The sequence below is a fragment of the Lonchura striata genome, chromosome 29 (assembly GCF_046129695.1).
Source record: "Lonchura striata isolate bLonStr1 chromosome 29, bLonStr1.mat, whole genome shotgun sequence".
Classification (NCBI taxonomy): Eukaryota; Metazoa; Chordata; class Aves; order Passeriformes; family Estrildidae; genus Lonchura; species Lonchura striata.
The window spans coordinates 2,692,349-2,712,564 of record NC_134631.1 but is presented as its reverse complement, the minus strand read 5'-3'; the positions used below and the strand labels follow the sequence as shown (position 1 = coordinate 2,712,564).

The window sequence follows — 20,216 nt, the reverse complement described above, 5'->3', positions numbered from 1 at the left end:
AGGGGGTGGCAAAGGGACAGAGGGGACAGCAGAGCCCTCCAGGGAGGGGACAATGGAACCCTGGGAGGGCACAGGGGCCACTGTAGGAGGCCACAAGTGCCACCAGGTCCCTGACACCTCCTTTGTCCCCTCCCAAGCTGTCCCCCCACCAGCTGCTGGAGGCGATGGTGGCCGTGGTGGCCACACTGGGTGAGCTGGTGGCCACCCTGAGAGAACTGATGGCCACCGTGGCCAGGCCGCACAGGGACGTGCTGCTGGCCGTGTCCCCAGAGTTCCTGCGCGTGGCTGTGGGGACCTTGATCTTTCACCTCCAGGACGCCCTGCGCCACTACCGTGTCCCCTACCTGTGCCACCGCCCTGTCCCCTCCCTGGGCCACCGCCCTGTCCCCTCCCTGGGCTGGACCCTGGCCCACCTCGGGGACACCCCAGGGACCACCTGGGCCGATGTGAGAGCCCTGGCCAGTGCCTGGCAGTGTGTCCTGGACAGGCTCATGGACAGCTGGGCCCGGCTGGCCAAGGGGGCCACCAAGCTCCGCGACGCCTGCAGGGATGCGGCCATCAGGAGGGGACAGCGGCTGGAGCTGCACCTGGGGCTGCTGGGGGACTTGGTGGCCGCGTGTGACAAAGCCACCGCGTTCCCCCGGGAGCTGCAGCGCCGGCTCGGGGACATCGAGGCTGCCCTGGAGGGGACAATGGAGGTGTCCCCTGATTTCCGTGCGGCCTTGGTGGCCAGTGACCGAGGCTGAGCAGCTGTGGGAGGCCAGTGCCCGCCTGGCCACGCGTCACCTGCTGGGGACACTTGGGGACATCAACACCCTCTTCTTCTGTCCCTCTCCTGGCCACGGTGGCCGCGTGGTGGCCGAGCAGTGCCAAAGAGCCATGGAGGACATCCCGAGGCTGCTGTGCACAGAGCAACATCACCACTGGGCTGTCATCAGGCCGGTGTCACCTCTGCAGAGACTCGGGGACATCCTGATGGCACTTTGGGAGCACTTGGGGACACTTTGGGAAGGCGTGTGGCGACGCTGGTGGGGGCAGGGGGGTGAACGAGCCTCCCCTCAGTGCCCTGCAGGAGACCCGGCTGGGATTTGGGGGCCGGGGGGGTCCCCAGGCAGCCCCCGCTGCTGAGCACTGACCCTGCCCAGGGGGGTGCCAGGACCCCCTAAAAACCGCACCCGCACCCCCTTCAGTGCCCCCGAACCCCCTCGAGCCCTGACCCCCCCTCACCGGGCACTGGGACGAGTGGAAACCCCCCCTCGGTTTTCTGGTGGTCGAGATGACCCTGAGATTGTGAAAAGTCCTTTTCTCCCAGCCCACGCGGGCAGAGAAGGAGTCGAGATGTGGAGCTTTGCTTCTCAGGGCCGTTTATTTTCCCTTGTCTCTAACACGCTTTGTCTGCTCTGCTGAGCTCTGTCTGGCAGCTCGGTCTGTGGCAGCCTCCCTGCCCTCAGGGCGCTGTTTACCTTTTACACTAAAAACTACCTGTACTGTGTTTACATTAACGTGCCAATATCTATAATTTATGTTGGAGAGTGAATAGAATAGTGTCATCATCTCAGCAAGACATGGAGGGCAAGAAGAAGGAGCAGAAAGTCAGGACACGCCCAAATCCCTCCATCTTCTTCCCTTAAACCCCATATTGTAAAACCCTAAAATTTTACTTTTCCACCCTGTGTTAATTCACCTACCACGCTACTCAAACCCTTGTACCTTGTAATTCCTCATACAAAGTTGGCAATTTTCTCCAGGGGCTAAAACCAAAGCCACTGTTGTTCTTGACACCGTGCCAAGGTCTCTGAGCCGCCTGCCAGGGTCTCGAGCCATCCTGGCAGCCAGAGGAATGTCCTGGATTCCAACACCCCCCAATTACCGAGCAGTGGGAGCCCCCCGGGCACTGCCCCCCCCTCACCAAGCACCGGGATAGGGACCGAACCCCCCTTGAACCCTGGGAACCCCCCAGGCACCGGGACAACCCCGGCAGCAAAACCCCCATGCACCGGGACAGGGACCAGGCCCCCCTCGTGCTCCGACCCCCCCAAGCACTGGACCCAGACCCCCCTTTGTGCCCCCCACCCATCACAGAGGTTCCACCCCCTCCCATTTGACCCCCCAGAGCTGTGGGACCCCCAGAAACAGTGCTGGGACTGGGGCAGACCCCAAGCGCTGGGGGGGGCACAGGGGGTTCATCAGCACCAGGGGAGTCCCTTAGGGCTTGGTCTTTTCCCTCCCACCCCCCCCCCCGTTATCTCCCAGGACCCCCTGTTATCATCAGGGTCTCCCCCAATTTAGTGAGACCCCCCCATTACCTGCTTCCCCTCTTCACCGATCCCCCCCAAAGCACTGGGACCCCCCGAGCCATGAGCCCCCCCCCCCAGTGCACCAGAACCCCCCACTCACCACTCCCACCCCCCATCCATGGGAACCCACCCAAATCACAGCAGCACAAGGAGAAGAAGCCAAAACCTTCCCCACACCCAACAGGGATCACCAGGACCACGGATAAGCAGGGCTCTGCCCAACGGGGGTCACTGGGGATCATCCAGCCCTGATCCTCCCATGGGGGATGGAGCTGCAGCAGCACAGCAAGCTCTTCCCTCACTCTCTTCCCTCACTCCAAGTTCTTCCCTCACTCTCTTCCCTCACTCGGGGCACTCACAGGGCTTCCCTTAGTGGTGCCTTCGTTGGTGTGTGGTCAAGGTTGAGCACATGGAGAAGCTCTTCCCACACTTCCCACATTTGTAGGGCCTCTGCCCGGTGTGGATGCGCTGGTGCATGGCGAGGTGGGAGTTTCGCTTAAAGCCCTTCCCGCAGTCGGGGCAGCGGTAGGGCCTCTCCTCTGTGTGAATCCGCTCATGTACGAGGAGATGGGAGCTGGTCTGAAACCTCTTCCCACACTGGGGACACTCGTAGGGCCTCTCCCTGGTGTGGATGCGCTGGTGTCTTCTCAGGGAAGAGCTCCACCCAAAGCTCTTCCCACATTCCAAGCACTCATACGGCCGTACCCCAGTGTGGAGCACCTGGTGCACCATCAGGCCAGACATATCTTTGAAGTTCTTCCCACACTTCCCACACTCGTAGGGCCTCTCCCCGGTGTGGATGCGCCGGTGCACAGTGAGGCTGGAGTTGTGCTTGAAGCCCTTCCCGCAGTCGGGGCAGTGGTAGGGCCTCTCCTCTGTGTGACTCCGCTCATGTCTGAGGAAATCGGAGCTGGTGTGAAACCTCTTCCCACACTGGGGACACTCGTAGGGCCTCTCTCCGGTGTGGAAGTGCCGGTGCCAGATGAGGTGGGAGTTGTGCTTGAAGCCCTTCCCGCAGTCGGGGCAGCGGAAGGGCCTCTCCTCTGTGTGACTTCGCTCGTGTCTGAGGAGATTGGAGCTGCTCTGAAACCCCTTCCCACACTTCCCACACTCGTAGGGCCTCTCACCAGTGTGGATCCTCTGGTGCTGGATCAGGCCTGCGCTCCGGCTGAAACCCTTCCCACATTCCAAGCACTTGTGGGGCTTCTCCCTGCCATGAGGCTTCTCCACCAGCTCCGAGCTCCGCCTGGATCTCCGCCTGCCTTCCTGGCTCAGGGGGGCTCTTTCCTCCCTGCAGCGCCCTGGGCTGGGTTTGCAGCTCCTCCTCCTGCAGCATCTCCGGGGCTTTTGCTCCTCCTCCATCCAGCCACGCCCTGGAAATGACAAATCCTGGTTTGAGGGAAAAACAAGAGGAGAGCACCTTGGACTGGAGGTTCCTCCTTGCCCAAGTTCATCTCAGGAAGTCATTGGGAATCTTATGTTTGTAAGAACCTCCAAAACACCAAGATTCTGCCCAAAAATCCCACAAACTTCAAAACACAAATCAAAAACTCCCCAAATATCACAAGTCAGCAAAAATCTCCTCCAAAAGATAAAGATTCAGCTCCCATATAAAACCAAAGCACCAACATTTAGCCCAAGAAAGCTCAGCAACACCAAGATTCACCCCATGAAAATTGTGCATCCCCCTCCACAGTCACCTGCTCCATGTGGGGGGAGCAGCGCTCCTGGAGCTGGGGGGAGGCTGCAGACACAGGGAGGGGTGGAACCTTCTGCTGCTTCCTCTTTCTGCTCCTCCTCCTCCTGTATCTCTCCTCTTCCACAGATTCCTCTTCCTCCTGCCATTCCTCCTTCTCCTGCACAATCCCACCTTCTCCTGCCATGTCCATTGTTTGACCATTTTGTTCCTCAAGCCTGCTTCTCCTTCCCTTCTCCTCCTGCCCCCAGGCCCAGCACCCACTGCCGGCTCCCTCTTCCCCCCAGCCCCACCGCATCCCAGCGCAGGGGCAGGGATGGAGCTGGGGCAGGTCGGGCTGGGGCAGCGCTGGGCTCTCGGCCGCTCCCGCCCGCACTCGGTCCCCACTGCAGCCGCTCCCGCCAGGACAGCGCGGGGGGGCCCGGCCTTGGCGCTGCCCCACTCCCACCTCCCCAAATTCCCCTCGCGGGGGCCATGGGGCCGAGGGGGGGGCGCAGGAGGGGTCCCTATGAGGAATGTTGAGATAACTTTAAGAGTGGGTCCCCAAGAAGAAGAATTGGAATTTGTGGTAGACACAGGGGCAGAATGAACCTTTCTGTTAAATATTCCAAAAGGTTATAGTGTAAGCAAAGATACCGTAATAGTAACAGGAGCAAAAGGAGAGAGTTTCACAGTACCCGTTATTAAAAATATGGCAATAGAGGGAGAAACTAGATTTTGGATGAGGGATGTTTTCTTGGTCCCAGGGGCAGGTAGCAATTTACTGGGACAAGATTTACAAGTGAAATTAGGAATAGGGGTTGTTCCAGAAGATGGGAAGATGACAGCTAGACCTTTAAAACTAGGCCAGGAGGATGGAAGAAGAATTAACAAGGAAGTTTGGGCTGGGGAGGGAAATAGGGGAAGATTAAATATTGACCCCATAAAGATTACAATTGAGGAAATAAAATTGTCCCATACATGTACGGCAGTATCCTGTATCTTTAGAAGGACGGGAATGTTTAAAGCCAGTAATAGAAGGACTAATAAAGGATGGGACATTAGAACCTTGTATGTCTCCCCATAATACCCCAATACTCCCAGTAAAGAAGCCTGATGGGAGCTATAGACTGGTACAAGCCTTAAGGGAGGTTAACAAAAGAACTCAGACCCGCTATCCAGTGGTACCAAATCCTTACACTCTTTTCAGTAAAGTTCCTCCCCAGCACCAGTGGTTTAGTGTAGTGGACCTTAAAGATGCCTTTTGGGCTTGCTCATTAGCCCAGGAGAGCAAGTTATCTTTGCTTTTGAATGGAAGGACCCACTAACTGGGAGAAAACAGCAATTAAGATGGACAAAACTAACACAGGGCTTTACAGAATCCTCAAACTTATTTGGACAAGCTTTAGAAACAATACTACAAACTTTCCCCACTCCCCCTGGAATACAAGTTATCTAATGCATTGATGATCTTTTACTTTCTGGGGAAGCTGAAGCTGAAGTTAGAGAGGCTACAATAAAGCTTTTGAATTTTCTTGGGGAAAAAGGATTAAAGGTATCAAAAGGGAAGCTGCAATTTGTAGAATCAGAGGTAAAATATCTTGGACACTTGATTAGGAAGGGTAGTTGAAAGCTCAACCCAGGATGAAACACAGGGATTCTATCCCTTCCCCCTCCCCCTTCAAAGGGGGAAATCAGAAAGCTACTCAGATTATTGGGATATTATAAATTGTGGATTGAAGGATATACACAGGCAGTAAAATTTTTGAATTAAAAAAATTACAGAGGGAGATGATATAAAATGGACCAAAAAGGATAATGAAACACTAAGAAAAATGAAGTTAAAACTAGCCCCAATATCAACTTTAAGCATACCTGCACTAGCAAAACCCTTTCATCTGTATGTAAATGAAGAAAGGGGGGTAGCTCATAGGGTTTTGTTTCAAGAGTGGGGAGGAGTAAAGACACCCGTGGCTTATTTATCAAAGATGTGGGATCCAGAAAATCAAGGCTGGCCAGTGTGTATTCAAGCTATAGCAGCTACTGCAATCCTGGTAGAGGAAAGTCATAAACTGACTTTTGGAGGTAAATTAATTGTGTACTAAATTTCTTCCAATTTGCATTGTGATTTTTATCTTGAAAGACATAACTTACTGTACTCTAGGATGGAAAAAACTAGTTTACAGCTGTGACATGGCAAAACCTGCTATTAATTTGAGTCAATGCAGGCTGTTCAATCAAGTGTTCTCAGTGTGTAAAGTTAAACTAAAGGTAACACCAGCTGCTTGGTAGGTCAATGAGAAACATTTTTCCTTCCAACCAGTCCTTTTTCAAGTACCCAAATGTATTTTGCTTTCTTAGTTTTTTTGTTTTGTTTGTTTGCTAGTTTTTCTGGAAGTGCTAACTATTTGCAGTGTATCTAGAACAGCAATTAAAAATGTGCATAAAAAACACTTGTAAAAAACATAGGGTTCATTTTTTCCCACAATGTGTGGTGGCTACATATAGAAAAGGGAACCTACAAAGCTAGATGAAGAAAAATTTCAGTATCTTCTAATGTAAATTGTTAATTTGTTACTTTCAGCATCACAGTGGGTGTGTGACACACACATATGAAAAAGATGGTGAGGGAGATCTCTGTTTACTACAGTTTCCTATTTCTTGAATGAGTTAGAGAGCTATGAAGCAATTGTGATTCCTTGTGTGGATTACCCAGGCCTGCAGGGAGGGCTTGGCCATGATTCCCTCTGTGCTGCAGGCAGCCCTGCAGCGTGGCAGCAGTGGCTTGCCTCTGGTGAGTTTGCAGGCAGGGTGCTCCAGCACTGCAGTGCTCAGGGGCAGTTTCCTACTTTGACATCAAAGCTTAAATTCAGGAGTGCCTCTTCCCATCCAGTTATTGTTTGTACCGTAGAAACCTCTTCAGAGAGTGTTTCCTGGCAGTCAAAAAGAGAGTATTGCAGAGATAAATTCCTTACTTGCTGTCTCCCCCACTGTATCCACATTTTGTCTATTCCCTCTTCAAATTATAGATTGGTAAAACTCATGCTCTGTGTCCTCAGATGCCCTTCCCAAATCAAACCTTGGCTTCTTTGCAAATCATATTGCATGAACAAGGATTGCCTTAAATTTTTTAGTGCAGGCAAGGTCACTTTGGAAGTAAGTTGTGGTCTACCTTGTTCCTACAACCCTTACAAGCTTGTGAATGGAAAATTGTGACAGCAAAATAAGTCTTTAGTTTTAGCACTGTCAGCTGTGGGTAGCTGGTAGCCCTTGGTGGAGGGTGCTGTGAATTACAGGCCTGCAGAATACATTAAACAAAAGTAATTAAATTTGTAAGGAAGTTGGAAAAGGAGGGAGAGGTGATTGGCAGACTCACCTCTCCAGGATGTAGGACTAATGTTAGAAAGTGGACTGATATTGGAATGTGGATGTTGAAATGTGAAGAGAGAAAAAGAGAGCAAAAGAGAGAGAAAGGAAAAGAGAAAGCGAGAGAGAGAGGGAGAGCGAAATACACCCCAAAGTCCCCATACCGTGGCTATCTGTGAGTTCTCCCCCATTCCTGCTAGACAGAGTGACAACAAGGGGAGGGGAGTGATGAAGGACAGAGTCAAAACCAAAGCTGTGAAAAACAGGGAGAGCTAGACCACCAATAGAGATAAGATCAAAGCAGAGGTCGCTGACTGTCACAATATGGTTTATTTTTTTAAACAAGACTTCTTTTTTTTCCTTCTGATTTTTGTTGTTAAGGAAAGGAGGGTTTTGCTCTGAAGAATGGGTCTGTAAGACTAAAACAGTTAGATGTTGCCTAAAAAGCAAAAACCCAAGAGATGTGATACATCTTGTGTTAAATTTGGGCTAGTCTTTTTTTATTTAACTAATTATAGCTCACAGGAAGAAGAATTGGCCTCTGCAGCAATTAGCAGAGCTGGATACAAGAAGAAGAAGCAGCTATAGAAAAAGTTTTTAGTTAAACCCAGAAAGTTTTGAAGAAAACTAATGGTAAAAGTTAATGCAGTATTGTTTTTCTTTTAACACTGTGCTATTAAGAAGTCCTTTCCAGATACCAATGAAGCAGCAATCCCAACCATGGAAAAGAGGGTGAATTCATGCCAGCAAAATAAAAGATTTTGTGAAGAAACGTGAGGAATGGACTATCACATCTAAACTGGGTGATACCAAACTGACTTTCAACCAGGACTGGGTGGTAATGGTTTGGGAAGACCCACATGATCCAAGGCAGGTACAAAGAATAACACCTAACTGAGAAATAAGGCAAAGCTTGCATCACTGGTTCTAAGCCCTGCCTGAATAAGCCCTGAGACGCCTCCGACACCTCCTTGGCAGAGGAACACTGCCACTTCAAACAGGAGGATCGGGAGTGTTTGAGTCAAGAGTTCTTATAGTCTGGCCTTAGCCAGTGACTTGTACAGGGAAGAAAGGAAATTGCCATCAGTGCTATGCTGTATACTTTATGTGATTCATCCCAATACTGGACACGCTAGCTGGGTTACAAGTGAATATTAAAATTATGGGAATAATTGGTGTTATAGTTCACAAAATCTATGTTCTCGTTGCAAGAGGTATCAGTACTGAATCAATCCCCTAGACAGAGAGAACCCAAACCAACTGAAGTAATAACTCTGTTTTGTAGATGGGAATTATCAGTGCCTGTGGACTGAGAGATACCTGAGGAATGGTGGGAAACCACAGTTAAAAGGTGTCAAAAACAATTTGCCTGGAAATGAGTAAAAAAGGAGTGACAAGGGAAACAGAGGGCAAGCCTGGATTGAGCACTGTACTCACCAGCGAGAAGATCACACGTACCTGCTGTGGGCAGCAACCCCACAGGCAGGGGAGGTGGGGGTATAAGCCATGCCAGACCTCTGTCATTCCTGTTTCTGTCTCTCATTTGTTGTCTTTTCCTTTCTGAGATAGCAGCAAGATCGTGTCACAAATGCTACAGAAAGTGTTACATGAAAAGAAACCAAAGTTCCTTTTTGTTACACACCCCCATGTCAACAGCCACTGTTATAACCCATCCAAATTAAGTACCTGCAGGAAAAAGGGGGAAAATTATCACATTACAAAGAACTTAGGGAAAAGTAGTAATACTTGGGGCATGGAATGTCCAAAAGGAGAGAGATGGATTTGTTTTACATTTGATCTTAGAAATATAGTCCAAGATTCTGTAAAGAGACAATTAGTAAACAAAAGGTAAAACAAGCACAGCAGTCTAGCTCTGTATTAACCCCAAATTATATCCTGAGTCATATTAAATGACTCCAAGCAGTTATAGAGAAGATAATAAACAAAGCTGCTCAGGCATTGGAATTAATATTGAGTCTGCAAAGCCAAACATCACCTGCAGTGTGTTAAAATATGTTGGCTTTATGCTATTTATTGGCTAAAGAATGGGGTGTACAGATTGTTAAAAATAGATGGCAATGAGGATGTCATCCTGGAAAAAAAAAAGGATATCAGAAAAAAATTATGACCCAGGTATCAGTCCAAAAATGAGAAAATAATGTTAAAAACTAAGAAGTGGGGTAATGTATTGAGAATGGGATGCTGGAAGAAATTAGGATTCTTCCTTTTATGTGTTACAAGTGTTTTGATATTTCTTCTTTGTTTAATCCCATGTTTTATTTGATTACCAACAGAGTCCAAAGAATGCAAGAGGATAAGAAATATTGCTCAAACCAAATGAATTATAATGATTAAGAGGTGGGATTGTGAAAAATGCATATTTAAGATTGGCTTTTCGCAAATGTTACAATGAATAATATATATGTAATGTTAGAAAGTTATGCTGTATTAATTCCTGTACGTATTAAGTGTAGTTTTATGTTACAACATAATGTTAAAATAGAGATTATGTATGTGGGGGGAGTTTTCTTTTTTGGAATGAGATGCTCCCTTCCAAGAACACCTAAATCTTCCAAAGGAGAGGAATTTATGGCTTCTTATCAGAAGAAAATAATTTCTTCAGGCCTTGCTCAGACTTGAAGACACCAGGGGATTAAAGGGAACAGTTGACATACAACAGAGTTTCTTGTTTAGAATAGAATGTGTGCATAACCATGAAGGATGTATGAAGATGCAACAAGTGTATTGGTTTAAGGGTGATTCCTTTGTTCACAAGTCATGCTTTTCTTGGGATGTCTGTAATTCTTTGCTTTTTATTGTCTTGTAATTGTCCTAACTCCAAAATGTATTACTCTAATTGTATTATTATTTTTATAACCATTTTATTATTATGATACTTATAAAATTTTAAAAACAAAATGATTGAAATTTTTCAAAATTTACAAAACTAGATGAGATTTAAAAGTGACCCTTTAACTCATAAACAATAAATAGATGATTTGAAGGGGAAAAAAAAAGAAGCAGGTTGTGGGGGGGGGCACAAGTGAGGCTGCTGAAGGCTGCTGTGGAAGAGAAGCTGCATTCCAGGCACCCGGGAGGAACTTTAGAAATGCAAATTAACACTGCCAGGGCAAAGTGGGGACAATGTACCAGGCTCTTCTTGCCTGGGGCAGGAAGTGGCTGATTCCCTCTGCCCCTCACCCCAAGCTCTGCCTGCTTGCACAGATGGAATCTGCACAGCTGAAGGCAGAGCCCATGCTGAGGATCTCTGACTCTGCAACAGAAATGGCTGAAGCTGCAAAGGGAAACAGCAAATGGAGAATGTTGGGAAAACTGCACTAAAATAAGGGGGGGATCATCCCTCTGCCCACTCCAACATCTGCTGTCACTGTCTGTGCTGTACAGGGTGTATCAGAGCACTGGGATTTTGCTATAGCAAGTTCAGGAGTAAGAAAAAAAATGATCAATTGATGCAGCCCCAGCTTGAGGGAGCACCCAAACGTGGGGAAAAGATGAAGGGGCACCAGAACAAATCCTACAACACCATGGACCAGCCCCTGGGAAACAAAATTATTTTGTGGAAAATGCATGTTATATGGCTCTGTGCAGACAGTTACTATATGTATTATGTTATATTGATTAGTTGTGCTGTATTAACATTTTAACAGTATGGTAAATGTAGCTTTAAGGAATGAGAACAACTAAATTCACTCTAGGAACACATAAATTGTCCAGACAAGAGGAATTTATGGTTTTCTTACTAGAAGTTAATTTCTTGTTAATTTCTGGAGGATGCCGTGGGGATTAAAAAAAACAGCTGACATACAACAGACAGAGTTTCTTGTTTGAAATAGAATGTATGCATAACCATGAAGGATATATGAATATGCAACAGTGAATTTTTTTAGGGGTGATTCCTTTATTCACAAGGTATGCTTGTTGTGGTTTAAGTGCCCAAGAGAGCATCCAGACATCTGTAAGTCTTTGTTTTTATTGTCATGCAATTGTCCTAACTCTAAATTTTTATTAGTCTAATTGTATTCCTTTTTTTTTAACCATTTTATTACTATTATACTTCTAATATTTTAAAAACCAAGTGATTGGCTTTTCTCACAAATTCATATCAGGAGACAGAGAACCCATTTATCATTTCAATGCCATAATTATCTTATAAGCTGTCCTCGGAATAAGAACCAACCAGACAGCTCCAGCTCCTGACCTTCCTGCCGACCAAGCCATGAAATGAGGAACACAACATTTCACCAGGGGATGGGATCAGAATATCTGTGTGCAGAAAAAACAGGAGTCTGTGGAAAAGTAAATGACTCAAACTTATATTGGCAAAGAGATGACAAGAGAAAACTGCTAAAAAAGATAACAAAGGAAATAGGAGAGCAGTTTATGTATTGCTCCAAACATGGAAAGGATGGAAATGAAAGACGGTTCCCCGGCTCCCCAGCAGACCAGGGGTTAAAGGAATGCTGCTTCTCCTCTTCTGTGCTGCAGCAACTCTCATCTTTTTACCATGCTCCACACCTTGGCAGTGCAGCTCATCCAGCAGCTGAGCCAGGGCATGCAGGTGGCAGCCAGGCCTCCTGATCCACAAACGGCTACAAAAGGACAGGGAATGAGGGCACCGAGAATAATCCCAAAACCAAAGAGGACCCGGGAAGAACAAAACAGAGTCAAGGAGTGAATCTGCCTAGAGATAGGGCCGGGCACTTGTAGATAAGGAAGCAAGGCGAGAAAAAATCAGTTCCAATAAATGTTACAAATTGACCCAGAGAGTGCTCAAAGTCCCGCTACATTCCCGAACTTCGAGGAGAAGAACAAAGACTTAACAGAGCCATGAATATCGGCTGTTCTACAAAAGGAGGGTGCACATTAACGAGGACAGGCTCCAGGCGCATCGGGAAGTCGGAACCTTCCAAGGAACTCAGCCGGTGGGCAAAGGCAGAGGGAGATGCGGCCGGGAAAATGAGGATAAAAAGGAGGCTGCGGACTACAAGCACGGCAGAGAGCGCACGGCAAATGCCCCACGGCCTCTGCCCCTGCTCGGCAATAAAGTCACTTTGACAGGACTCCTCGCTCTCCTCCGGGCACACGAACCTCCGGCGACTGGAATTTCCCCGCCCGCTCCCGGCCGCGGGGCAGCCCCTCTGTCCTACCCACAGCAGCCGGGCCGAGCCAGCGCTGCTCCGGCAGCGGCTCCTGCCCGGCCCCGGCGGGAAGGAGACCGCGGGCAGCCGCTCCCGCAGCGCCCTCAGCCCGGGGCCGGCACGGGCCGGACACGGCACCGGCGAGCCGCCGGAGCCCCCTGCCGCCCCCTCCGCCCGCAGCCAGCCCCGAGCCCCCGCAGAGCCCAGCGCGGCTCCCACCTGCGCCGGGGCCGCCTCCGAGCTCCGCCGCCGCCGCCTCACCGCGCTCCGGCCGCTGCCGCCGCTGCCGGGCCCGCACAGCCGCTCGGCCAATGGCGGCGCTGCGCGGCCACGGCCGCCCTCAGCCCGCCGCCGGGGCCGCGCCGCGCCCCGCTCCCACCAATCAGCGCGCCGCAACCGCGACTGACGGCACCGGCGGCCAATGGCAGCGAGCTCGGGGCGGGCTCTGCGCACGGCCCCGCCTCGCCCCGCGCTCTCGGCGCCCCCGGGCTGCGTGAGGGGAAAGCCGGAGATGAGGAACAGCCCCGGCACGGGCCCGGGCCCGAGCCGGGATTGAGCTGCCCACACAAACAAACTTCTCCGCGCCTCCCGCCACGGCTTTCCCGGCCCTGCGCCTCCCGTGCCTCCGCCTCTGCGGGAAGCCCAGGAGCCTCACTTCTCCTGCCCCTCGTTAGCGCGTCGGTGCTTCGCTTTGATTTCCCCCGAAAAGGGAAACCTGCCCCAAGCCCTGTGGGTGGGTGGGGCAGGGGAGAGATTTCTGTCAGAAAACTCCAAAGACTCGGAGCAGGAGAAGGAGAAGTCAGTGCAGAGCCTTAAATGCAGCTTTCCCCACGCCTCCCTGCTCCCAGCTGCACCTCCTCCCCCGGCAGGGCAGGAGACAGGGAATGGGGCCATGCTCAGCTCATCCCCCGGGGCTTCTCCCTCTGCTCAGGGACAGGAGTCGTTCCCTGCTGCACCCTGCGCTCTCTCCCGGCCGAGACTTCTCCAGGAACTTCTCGGAGCGGAGTCCATCCCCTGGGCACAGCCCCCTCCGAGTGCTGCAGCGTGGGTCACTGTGCCACGGGCTCAGTCCTGCCAGGACAGGCTGCTCCAGCGGGGCCCCTCTGCCCGCGGGCTCACAGCCTCCTCTCGGGCATCGCCGAGCTCCAGCCCGGCTCCTCCAGGGGCTGCAGGGGATCTCTGCATCCCCATGGACCTGCAGGGGATCTCTGCATCCTCATGGACCTGCAGGGGATCTCTGCACCCCCATGGACCTGCAGGGGATCTCTGCATCCCCATGGACCTGCAGGGGATCTCTGCATCCCTATGGACCTGCAGGGGATCTCTGGATCCCCATGGACCTGCAGGGGATCTCTGCATCCCCATGGACCTGCAGGGGGATCTCTGCATCCCCATGGACCTGCAGGGGGATCTCTGCACCCCCATGGACCTGCAGGGGGATCTCTGCGGCCTCATTGTAATATATGTTATGGAATAATTTGTGCTTTTGTAAAATATACATCATGTCAGTTTTGCTTGTAGAAAAAGAATCTTCAAGTTTTAAATGACCAGTGGCTGCAGCCGGGGCTGGAGACACCACAGTTGGCAGAGAAAGAAAGACCTAATTTACAAATGAAAAAAGGTGTCTCAGTGCAGCGATGGGCCCTTTCCGGGGACAACCCAGGAGACACCCAACGTTTAACCCCTGGTCTGCCGGGGAGCCAGGAAACCCGGCTCACGGGCACCCCGCCCTTGCAGCTTCTTAGGAGGCTGCTGGGCTGTGCTTCAGCAGAGGAGATGGAATGTGGCTTACCACTCTGCCCTTCTCTAAAAACGGAGAATGGGTTGGGGGGTTTGGGCTCTGAGCACACAGGAGCCTGGCCCAGGCACAGGCCGTGGTGGGACAGGGGCACAGGAGCCTTCTGTGACTGACCGTGGCTCTCTGGTTTCTCTCTGCAGGCTGCCAGCTCCTCACACCATGGAAACGGCCCCGCTCGGCCTGCCAGTCTGGGAGGGCTGGAGGGCTGTGGGTACTCATTTGCTATCAAAAAAAAATTGTGGTTTTTTGACATTGTCATCATCAGAACATTTCTTTCATCCTTTTCCAAGCTTTTGGCCCCACTTCCTCTAGGGTAATATTTTTGTGTCCTTCCTCAGGTAGTTGATGGCATTTGGCAGGGGGGGTTTAGCAATGTGAAAAGTTCAACAACAGCTCCAGTTGCCAACTGCAGCAGCCCCTTCAGGAGCCCTGAGCTGCCAGCGAGGTCCACGTGTGCCTTGCAAAAGGGATTGGTTTGCAGAGATGGGGTTGTTGCCCTGCTGCAAAAGCTGGGAGCAGATCAGAAGTGGCAAAATGCCATTTTGGCTCAACCCCCACCCAGGTTCTTTATCTTTTCCCTCTGTGATGGGCAGACAGGGCTGGATCCAGCAAGGTTCAAGTTCTGGGTGCTCCCTGGCACCAAAGGGATCAAGTAAACTCTTGTATGCAGTGACTGCAATAGGGCTACTGAAGGAAAAAAGGGAATGTCACGAGATGGGGAATCCTTCTTGTCTCCTTTGTCTCCCCAGGAGCCCCTTGGGAAGGGAAATGCCCACACGGGTTTATCTGACTCCTTCCCAGTGTGGGCCAGGGCCAAAAGTGAAGATGATAAAAAAATTTGCAGATTTCCCATTCTTTAGGAATCCATTAAGCACAGGGAAACGGCAAGGATTCATTTGTCACGTGTGCATGGGAAAGGCAGAAAGGTCAGAACGAGGAAGACTTATTTTACTTCTTCATTTTGGAGATCCCTCCCCAAAATGGACCCCCGAGTCATTTCAGGGAACAGAACCACACATGCTTTGTGAGAACCCCAGCCTTGTTTTGGGGCCACATGTGGTGGTGAAATTCCTCCTCCAACCCGTGCTTCCAAAGAAAAACTCCGCAGGCTTAGCTGTTCGGTCTCAAGGCAGTTTATTGCTAGTTATCTAACAGATTATGTTCTTGGACTGCAGCTATTTGATCAGTGGCCTGGGTAGAGGCACACACACACCCTGACATCCTCTCTATCTGCTGTCTTCTTCGTCTCTCCCTCCGCCCAGGGTTGCTGCTATCTTTTATAAGATATATTACGTATAACATGTTTACAATTATTCCCCAATACCTACTACCTACATTGCCAAGTGTTTTTCTACTCTAAACCAATCTGTGAGTGCCAACATCACCAAGAACATGGAGGTAAGGAAGAAGAAGGAAGAAGGATGGGTTCAGCCCACTTTCCTCCATCTTAGAACTTCTGACCCCCATGTACAAAGTGAAAACCCCCCTGTACATGTGCTAAAACCCCCCTGTACAATACTAAAAAAATTTCCCCTCTACTTCGTAACTACTTATACTATACTATCTAACCTTTTGTGATTGCTTGTTCCACCTCCAAAGTTGGTAATTCATTCCATGGCTCAAACTCAAAATCACAGTTGTTTTTCAGCTGTCTGCCAGGGTCTAGAATGCTTCTGACCAAGGCCTGGAACCTCTAAAAATGTCTGAGAGACATTTTGAGTTCCCACATCTCCCCTCCCTGTTTGAACCAGAAACACTTGCTTTGCCATGTTGTTCAAGGCTCTTTGAATGCACATGAAAATGCATGGCAGAACAAGTAGAACTACAAACGCTATAAGAATATATAACACTATTTAAAAAAGTTTTTCCACAATGGTGAAAGATTAAAAAAGCCAATGAAATAATTTCACCAGAATCTTGTAAGTTTCTTTTTTCTCAATTTGCTGATACTACTTTGCATTTGTTTCATATTTTCATGAATAGATTTTGAATGATCAAACAAGTTCATGCAGCATGTCCCCTCAAATTTTTCACGTCTGTGCCCATGTGACAGCAGCAAATAACCAACTGCCGCGCCCTGTTCTGAAGAACCACTTGTCTTGCACTGCTAACATCTGTTAACATGTCACTCAGTGCAGATGAAATGGCACGATTATGTTTACTCAATCCAGCATGCTATGTGGTCCAATTGTGTCAAGGTCACCCCCAGCGCTGTTTTTGGGGTGAGAAAATTGCAACTGCAATTCTCCGAGCCTTGTCCCAAATACAGACATCATTATCACAACTTGGCTATATTGTTCAAAGGACCTTTTCTCTTTCCTGTGTGTCTGCTCCTTTAAAGTTTTCAAATCAGGTGTTATCAATGAGAGCTCCTCAATGCTGCATGGACTGCTTTTGACTTTTGCAGGGATAGCAGGCCAAATTCTGTCCCCGCAAATGAAAAAACATTCCCTTCGGTAAAGTGGCTGGGTGTTGAAGGGATAGTTTGCTCATCACTTTGGTGTGATTGCACCAGGCATTTCTATGAAAGAACTGATTTGGAATGATATCTACTATCTGATTATCTATCTTTGCCACTCTCAATGGATTGAATTCGGTACCAAATCCCATTTTTGTCGATCCAAAAATTTTCCAACTCTGGAGGTTCAAAGTGAGCCACAGGAAGGAACTGTGTCCAGACACGCCATCCCTCCATAGGATCCGAAAAGGACTTCAGAACCTTTTTGGAGGGGTGTCCCCTGGAATTGGTCATTCCTTCGCTGGCACACCCACCAAGCATGTCAAAAATTGTTCCCCCAGTTCTGAATGGGTCAGGCAAATGCTGTCCAGACCCGCTGCCTTTGCCAAAGTCTCCCACACCTTTTCCTTTAGTTGTCTCACGGGAAAGCCTGTCCCATTGCCCAAGGCAACAAGCAAAGGAATGAAGCACATGAACACTATCTGTCTGAACCCCATGTCCATGTCCCCAACCTCTGTGAGAAACCCCGCAATGCAGCAACATCCAAACAACACTTGATTCCCCAGAAAAACCCCAAGTCTCTGAGTTCCCAATCGTTGTCTGACGAGACGTCTGCAGCGTTGCTGTCCATCTTTGTCTGCGTGCTTGCTTCTCTGCTTCTCTGGTCCATGTTCACTGGCATCTGTACCCGATGAGGTTTCACGTGCCTTGCCGACACCCACTTCGATCCTCGTTCTATAGAAACATAAACAAAACCCTTGCCCCAAGTTATTAATGTAAATGAACTTTCAATTTGTCCTGACTCTGGGTTTTTGACCAAAACTGAAGAATTTTCCCTTAGCACTGCTCGTGCACTGTTTGTAAAATGTCTGACAATTCACATACAAAATTTTGTTCAACTGCATGTGAGATGTTGCTCCTGCCTCCTCCTTGTCTGTTTATCCAAATGGATTTCAAGGTATGATATATTCTGTGGTTTCTCCTGTATGTCATGATCCAAAAATTGCTCCTGAAAATGTGTGAACTGAAACATAAATGTGAAAACATATCAACTGAAACACAAATGTTTTCAAGCTTCTCAAAAAATGCATATTTTGTGACATCAGTTTGCCACAGCTGAAGACTTTTTTCAAACCTCTCAAATTGGTCACTCCTGTAAATACAGGACGCTGTATAAACTGACACTCTGACAAGCGTTGATGATTTCCTTTGCCTGACCTTTAGAAAGCGAAAGGATTCCATCAATGTTTGTATACTTTTGTGAAAAAATGCATGGCTCAATTTTTCTTGCTCAAAAATGTCTGGCAGTGTTTGTGAGATGGACACTGTGAATCTGTCTACATGAACATTTACTTTTACTAAAAACCTCAGAAATGAAGAATGCATTCTGATGTGCATAACAAAATATTTATGTTCTCTGTCTTTTAGGATTATTTTCATACATAATAGATACGAATATAAAACTTCATTGTCCGTATGTTTTAAAAGTGATTCCTCTAATTGTTTGGTCACATTTGCAATATACACTGAATCTGTGATCAGATTGATGGCTTCTGAAATAACTGAAAAACCCTGACTATTACTACTAATTTTACAATTTGTGGTGAGTCTTTTACCATTTTTTACATCTGATTCCCATTTCTCTATTTTTGGAATTTTCCATGTGATTTGTGAGTTTTCCTTGAACTATCAGTAAACACTGTCATCTTTTCTATTAATTCTTAACTTATTTTTGATTTTTCTCTAAAACTTATTTTTGCATTTAACGTATTGTGAGCTAAAAAAATGAACTGTGCAAACTTCTGGGTATTCTAACAACGTGATTGAAAAAATCTTGTGACTTTGGATTGTCCACTCAAAATATTTTTTCTTTCTTTAAATGTAAATGAATGATTAGGAAATCTCTGCCTGACATTGTTAGCAATCCGGTGTTTGCCTTAACAATGATCTGAGCCATTATCTCTAAATCTATAAGAACACCTTTTGAGGGCCTGTAAGATAAAAACAAAGATCTATTTTAAACTTCATGAAAACATTACCACGATCCTTGCTCAAAGTTATTAACTTGACTGATTTTTTCAATTTGATCCGTCCAGTGTCTGGCACTCTCCTCATATTTTCCTCGACAATCAGTGAAATCAAATCTACAAAAGAACAATCTCAAAAGATTAAAATATACAAAATTTTCATTGCTTATTCCAGCCTTATTTCAGGCACTTCTTCACTTCTTTTCTCTTTTCTCTCTTTACACCTTTTTTCTTTTTTCTCTCTTCTTCTCTTTTGAAACAAGAAGGTTAAAATATAAAACATAATATAGAACAAGACAAAATATCGTAATAATAAAATGCAGAAAATTTATCAAAATCAATAACAATTCAAAAGAGTTCAAAAGAAAGATTCTAAATAACATATATAAAATTGAACAAAGCATAATTTTCAGAAACATTGTGCCAGTGGTTCAGAGTCTGCAAACAGCTGAAACACTTGTTTCAGTGAAAATTGGCATTCCCTTCCCGGGCAAGTCTCACCCCAAAGCTGTGTCAGCTGTCAAATTTGTAGGATCGAATTGATGGATCAAAATGATCTATACAACATTCATTTTTGTGCAAAAACCTCTGAATTTTGCTGGCAAACTCATCCGTCCAAGTTAAAATCAGGGCCTGGCCAAAACCCAAACTTTAAATTGGAGTGATGCTCTTTATCATACTATCTTAAACAAAGCTTATACTAACATTACATATATGATACCTAAAACATAACAACTTATTATAACATTTTCATATAAAATAAACACTCAAAGTTCAAACTGATAAATTGATCAAATGACACGAGGATTCATTCTTCTTGAAACTCCTTTGAAGGAAACAGATGTGTTTTCAATTGAAAGAAACCATAAAATAAACATTGATAAAACATTGTCAGAATGCTTCAGGCATTTGTCTCTGAGATTTTCTGAAAAACATTCAAGAGTGTTAAAAAATAGAAATGCAATTATTCCACTCACAAGAAATATAAAAACAAACCAGAGAGTTCACCTAGAAAAATGCACAACATAGTTAAAATCCAAAATGAAACTTCAGAATGACATGTAACCTGGATGAGATTACAAAAACAACAATAAAACATACGAAAATTCGCTATGAAAGAACAAAGCACAGAGCTTCACCTGATAACATGATAAAATTTCTTAACAATAACATTTATAAAACACTTAAATAGTTAAACGCAAAAGAAAGAATTTGGAAACAAACACTCTTTGTATCATTACACAAAGAAATAACAAAATAAACAAGTGATCATTAAACAATGAAATCGATCTCAGAAAAACTCAGAATAAATTTCTTCAAGACTCTTATACACTGATAAACTTACAATAAAACAGAAAAGACTAAAATAAAACCAAAAATCCGATAGACTGTTTTCCCTTTAACTTAATATTCATTATCATCTCATAAACTCTTTC

General features: G+C 47.3%; 1 protein-coding gene across 1 annotated transcript in view; it reads right to left on the bottom strand.

Annotated features, from left to right (window-relative positions):
* The window catches only part of LOC144247629 (uncharacterized), a 391,071-nt gene that overhangs the window by 209,086 nt on the left and 161,769 nt on the right, over window positions 1–20,216 (bottom strand). Inside the window, 2 exon segments of the mRNA XM_077788937.1 lie at window positions 2,657–2,933; window positions 3,018–3,507. Of these exon segments, the coding sequence (XP_077645063.1) occupies window positions 2,667–2,933; window positions 3,018–3,507 (757 nt within the window). The 3' untranslated portion in view covers window positions 2,657–2,666.